This window comes from Sceloporus occidentalis, unplaced genomic scaffold (genome assembly GCF_023333645.1).
Source record: "Sceloporus occidentalis isolate IW3139 unplaced genomic scaffold, rSceOcc1.0.p SCAF_157, whole genome shotgun sequence".
Classification (NCBI taxonomy): Eukaryota; Metazoa; Chordata; class Lepidosauria; order Squamata; family Phrynosomatidae; genus Sceloporus; species Sceloporus occidentalis.
Window position 1 is genome coordinate 417,403 of NW_028317137.1, and position 6,292 is coordinate 423,694.

The 6,292-nt window shown below is 42.1% G+C and overlaps 1 protein-coding gene across 1 annotated transcript; it reads left to right on the plus strand.

The window, feature by feature from the left end:
- The first annotated feature begins 437 nt into the window (after window positions 1-437).
- LOC149280212 (AP-2 complex subunit sigma) lies at window positions 438-5,894 on the plus strand. Its single transcript, XM_089500590.1, has 6 exons — window positions 438-463; window positions 2,022-2,076; window positions 4,418-4,567; window positions 5,312-5,425; window positions 5,636-5,695; window positions 5,793-5,894. Exons 1-6 carry the CDS (start codon window positions 438-440, stop codon window positions 5,892-5,894), a joined length of 507 nt encoding a protein of 168 aa, XP_089356716.1.
- Window positions 5,895-6,292: the final 398 nt, after the last annotated feature.

The following is a 6,292-nucleotide window of genomic DNA, read 5'->3' on the forward strand; positions in this document are numbered from 1 at the left end:
CCACAGTTTCTATGTACGTGCATATATGTATATTTTTTTATTATTTTTTTCTTTATATATATATATATATATATATATATATATATATATATATTTTGCTGTTCTTTTGATCAAATTTAAATAACATTTCTGGAAGATGAGAAAGAACGAATAGATATATTTCTCCCGTAGTGAATCACACATTAGGCCAATGAAAAATCCTATTAGTTATTTCATATATTGTCTGCTTCCAATATATCTGTGTGTTCTATATTACGCATTCATCGATGGGGAACCAAAATGTTCATAATACTCCGTCAGTATCCAAAATGATTGTTACTATGTTACTATGTATATGTATTTGAGGCATCCATATTTATGGGATTAGCAACAACGAATCACCTATACGCCACGTAGCGTGTGATGTCATCTGTGGCTCTCCGTGTGGCTTCTAGGACATGAAGAGCTTCCTGATCACAGCTAGGTAAGGGAACATAATAAATATGGTATATTTGGCGTTAAGTATGTATTACTTACATAGTTAAAAAATATCCTAGGAGATGGAGGTCCCCCTTTAATGTTCCCTCATTACACACAAGACTATAATCCTCGCACCACCATTACACGACAAGAAATATTAATTGTGAAGTTAAAATATGTTAAGCATGAAAACCAACATAGGGTGCAGCTTCTACAAATAAAAACTAATCGTTCGGCTTGCGTGATTGTGTCATAAGCCATGATTCATATCTGAAGCTGTAATATTATTTATGCCTTGTCATCATACCTGGGAACTCTCTGGGTGAAACGCCGGGTCTCCGGGTCACTGCGGGGAGACTCCAGGTCGTGGGAGCGGCGTTATGCCACGCCCACTCCACCTTTCACAAATGGGACATCGGTGGGACCACCCACTGACAGTGGCAGGACCACCCACTGACGTCGGCAGAAATCCCACCCACTGACGTCGGCAGGAATCCCACCCACTGACGTCGGCAGGAATTCCACCCACTTCCTCCCCCAAAAACGTCAGTGGATCCTTTTTCTATTTACATTTCAGAAATCCAGCGCAGACGGGGTTAACGTGTAAATTACTTTTTTAGCTGGAAAAGGGTGATTTTTAATGGAATCTCTTCATAGGCGGACAGAGGCCCTTTATCACTCCCATCACTCCTGTGTTCCAATGGCACGTTGTGTTCGCTGATCCAAGTTTACGTTTAAAAGGCTAATTGTTCGTTAGGAAACCCTTTTGTAATTATGTTACAGCCAGAAATGTCCCCAAACTTTTGAACTGTATCGCGCATGTAAATATACAGTATATATCCTGAGGACTGGGGAAAATATTTAGTGGTTGCAGCTTTGTGTTGTAACACTAGAGGGCGCAATTCTCTTCCCTGTTCTGTGTGTTCAAGGGCAAAAGGGACAAACGGCCTGAGCCGACGGTATTGCACCTGCAACAATAAAGTTCAATAACAATGTAAACGCGGCAATGGCAAGTGAGCGTGAAACATTAAAGTAACATTTCCTGCGTGCAATATTCATACAGATTCTTCAGGTTTTAAAATTTGTTGAAATTGCGAAAAAATGATCTTGCCTCCCCATCATATTGTTCCGTTTCCTATTACGTTTCCCGCTTTAGAGCCTTCTATTTGATTTGTCTCTCATTGTCTCAGTATTTCATTTGGTTCACTTCATCATGCAATCCTGTGGCCCAGTTCCTTGGCAAACCAGTTCACCAAAACTGTGGCAAATCGGGCAAATTCCTGGTCGGCTGGTGGCATGGGCTGGATACGCCCCACCTCAGTCTGTGAGAGCGAGTGTGAGTAGCGAGCGGCTGCGTGTACATCACTTTTTTAACTGGGAACTTCCCAGGGTAGGCTACCCAGAGCTCCCCGTCTCCTGGAGGATTGGCTTTGTGAAGGGCAGAGGGCGTGGTTAGCAGTGTGAAGGGTGGGGCTAGATCCAGATAGCCTTGAACTGTTTGGAGTGGGAGGAGACTGGGGCAGAGAATGGGCGTGGCTAAATGCTGCTACCCTGCCCTGTAGAAAGAGCAGAGTGACCCGGAGATCCGGGAAGCAGAACTTCACCCCGAGACTCCAGGTAAAACCCTGAGAGTTCCCAGGAATGATAATTTATCACCTACGTAGGAAAATCTGTGATATTTCCATAAACGCCATTATTTTGTTAGAAGTCTAATATATATTCTATATTCTGGCATCATTAGTACTATGTATGAACACATTTACAGGAAACAATTATATTTATACTAATAAATAATCATTATTCCTAATTAATTTTCCATTAAGTGTTAATATGTTATGGAAAACAGAACATATTTGTTTTTCGGCAAAAAAAAACGTTTAAAAACAAAAGGTTGTTTCAGTGGTTAGTCTGCGGCAGACAATCCGTTCGGTATTGAAATATTTTTTTTCCCCCCTGCAGCAATAATAATCACCCAGTCTGGGTAGCTATTTTGCGGCAGACAAAGGGAAACATAATGTGAATAATTAAATTGCTGATAATTCTTCTGTGCTACCGAGAAGCATCGCTTTAACACGGTTCAGCTGTAATGGGATAATTATACTGATTGTATTGTTCAGAGGTTTGATGGATGCCTTATACATGACACTCTAATACAGCTGAACAACGCACATCAATCTAAAGCAATTGCAAGAATTAAAGGGAAATTGTCGTTTTCATAAATTCATTAAAAAGCATATGCTTTTTGTTTTACTATATTAGTCCTTGTGATGATATTTCATTTAAAAATAAGGGAAACGTTTAGCTAAGGGAACGGCGATCTGTGGCAAAAAGTGGCAAATATAGAACAGGTAGTATTAGTGTTCCATTCTGAAATCCCCTGCATTGTCCTCATGTCACCCTTAGTGTTTCTACTAAGGGGGGGCGTAACTTAACAAAAGGAATTAAATAATCATGTAATGTATGTTTATGGTGTTAGCATGAGTGTGTGTTAGTACTTGGCATGTGTGTGAGTGTCAGTGTATGGTGTCTGCATATGGCCTGGATGAGAGAGTGTGTGTGTTTATATGTAAGTGTATGGAGTGAGTGTGCATGTATGGGTATTAGTTGAGCTGTATTCACCATGGGCACTGCCCTAGGCCTGACCCAGCACGGCGTCCAGCTTCCCCTTCTTGAACGCTATCCTCACTGCAGAGTGCTGGGATATGACATCATATCCTGACGCTTAATGACTTAAAGGCACACAAGAGCTTTAGAAATACTTTTATATGACTATGTGCCCTGTTGGCTGATATTAATGGAGAATAATATGTGTGTGTGTTTATGTATGTGTATATATGTACAGCGCTGTGAAATGTGTTATATAAAACAATAAAATAATATTATTAAAAATAATAATAATAATAATATGTATGTGGGGGCAGATTAGAAGTTAGAGGAAGAAAAATGTAAAAGGCGGAGTAAAAAGTAAAAACAATAAATACAACAGAAGGAAAAAGCAGCAAAAAGGGGGGAAAGAGCTTGCTAAAGGCACGAAATGGGGCCCTTCTTGTATAATTGAGCCCAAGGCTCTTTAATCCTCTTATACATTATTTTAGTATATAATGTATATTTCTATATGATATCTTTCTACTAGCAATATATTCACAGCCCATTTGGTTACATTATAAATCATAATATCCGTAACTACAATGTAATAACGAGCAGCGCAACTCGCAGGCTCCCTCTGCCGGCCACCGAGCGTACGCACAGCCCTAGTCGAACAGATTCCGGCTGTGCAAACGTAACTTCCGCTTTGTTTCGCAGGGGTCACTGGGAGTTGTAGTTCCTCCGGAAATCCGGAGCGGGTGACAGGAAGGGAAGGGAAAGAAGGGAGAGACCTCAGACATGGTAAGAAAATAAAATCATATAAAATATATCGTGTGCCGGTATTAAAGGGCACGGCCAGGTGAACACGCGTATAAAAGCGTATGCTTTATGTACATACCGATATATCGGTATAGAAGCTCCGAATAATAGGGATATATGTATATATTTAATGACTTCCCACCCACCCACCCACCCATATCCTGGCAAACAGACCCCTATAGATTCCATTAAACATTCACAATATACGCATTTAGACAGCAATAAAGATGTCATTGTGCAGCAGTATACGTGTATATGGGGTTAATATAGTAAGTAAATATTCCGTAAAATGTATTAAGCGGTATATGCTGCAGTCAATCTGTCTCTTCGTGGAACTCCATCTCACTGCAGCTGGACATTTTTAATTCGTTTATTGTTGATTTGGCACAAATACCGTGTATTTCTAGCTGGATTTTACGGAGAGAAATACACCGTTACCTGTATTCCATAGTGATGTTGAATGCCCCTGTGGGTAGGTAATAAGTAACAGTCTCTCTACCCCACCTCTCCTTTACCCCCCCTCCTGTGACCCCCTCCCCCTTTACCCCCCCAGATCCGTTTTATCCTCATACAGAACCGCGCTGGCAAGACCCGCCTGGCCAAGTGGTACATGCAGTTCGACGATGACGAGAAGCAGAAGCTGATTGAAGAGGTTCACGCCGTGGTCACCGTCAGGGACGCAAAGCACACCAACTTTGTAGAGGTAACCCGCCGCGATCAGTACGGCCGCCCCTGCTGCCCCATCAGCGGACAGATTATTACACCCTCCCGCCGATTTTCACAGCCCCGTGTGTACCCATCACAAAAGTTACACAAAACCCCAGAATCATGTATGTTATCAACCAACATGCTAAACACCCTGAGCACCGCAGGACGTGATGACACTTTAAATATCAATTAAAAATGATAGAACTTCTGGCCCTTGTACCGCTAGCCAGTGAAGACCCCTCAACACACGCTCTACCCGTCAGCCTCTTCATAGCTCTATTTCTTTTCCAGTCGTTCACTGAAGGTGAGGATCTGCCTGTAAATCATATTAAGAGACGTTTATCCTGCAATATGGTCGCTGGGATCCATTCATTGTCCCTAACATATCAAAGTGACGTAAAATCATCAGTGTCCCCGTACATCCCACGAACTGCGGCTACAAAGCGACATTCTCTGCCCCTATTTACACTGTCATTAATGTTACCAGCGCTCGTTATCCTCAAAACCCTAAGTGTATTATACATAAAACCTCCTCGTAACTGACCTCTGTCCCGATTATCGCAAGATACATTTCTCAAACAGTAACAGCCCAGAAATCCTCACTTAATGGGGTAACAATTTAAAGCTACTTAAAAAATATATAAAATAAGTAAAAAAAAACATAGTTCTCCCAAATACCATCATTGCAGCTGCTATACACACACACACTGAACTTTTATTCCGTTTCTCTGTTCTTCAGTTCAGGAATTTTAAGATCATCTACCGCCGTTACGCCGGGCTGTACTTCTGTATCTGCGTGGATGTGACAGATAATAACCTGGCTTATCTGGAAGCCATCCACAACTTCGTAGAGGTGAGACTGGGGCATTGGAACAAAACGCGTGCTGATAGTAAGGGGGGTAGATGCTGGGATAAAGCCAGAGAGGAAACAGATTACAAAGAAGGGCTTATTCACTAAATGTCAGTTTGCAGTTGAGGGGAGAAGATGTTCCAGAAACACGATGGTTGAAAAACTTAGTATCAAAAAGTTCCTTTTCTCACATACCTGCTTCTCCCCGTTTAGGTATTAAATGAATATTTCCACAACGTATGTGAATTAGATCTGGTGTTTAATTTTTACAAGGTAAGAATGCAGTGATCCCCGTTCCCCTGTCTGCATCCAGACCCCCTGCTTCGTCTCTGATTAGCTCCTTTCCTCTATGTGTCCCCTTGTTTTTCAGGTGTATACGGTGGTAGATGAGATGTTCCTGGCCGGGGAAATCCGAGAAACAAGTCAGACAAAGGTTCTGAAACAGCTGCTGATGCTGCAGTCCCTGGAGTGAGATGGGTTCTCCTGGATGTGGAGTCCTCTGTATATAGATATATCTGGCGTCGGTTCTCTGCTCCGTCACAACATTCCTAGCAGGAGCCCGGGCTCTGCGATTTTATTCCCTGTGTTTCTCCACAAAACCATTGAGCCATTACATCGTACCATGTTCAAGGCCATTGTCGCCCCGATCTGGCGGTCTCTCGCCTCCCTCTCTTCTCCTCTCCGATGTCACCCACTCTGGATTCATCATGCTCACGTTTTTTGTATACTCTCAGTGTGAAAAAAATAAATGTTCCATGTATGAATTTGCCCCGGACATGGAAAAAAGTACACGTCGCTGGCTTGATTATTTAGATCCTTGGAGCGGGTAGAGAACGGGATGGTTAAAAGACTTCTGTCAGTGTCTCAAAT

Bases quoted from the DNA above. Each gene is read 5' to 3' on its own strand.
- LOC149280212 (XM_089500590.1), top strand. From the start codon at position 438: ATGAAGAGCTTCCTGATCACAGCTAG. The intron at 464-2,021 runs GTAAGGGAACAT...CCTGCCCTGTAG, and splicing joins AGCTTCCTGATCACAGCTAG to AAAGAGCAGAGTGACCCGGA. The intron at 5,426-5,635 runs GTGAGACTGGGG...CTCCCCGTTTAG, and splicing joins CCATCCACAACTTCGTAGAG to GTATTAAATGAATATTTCCA.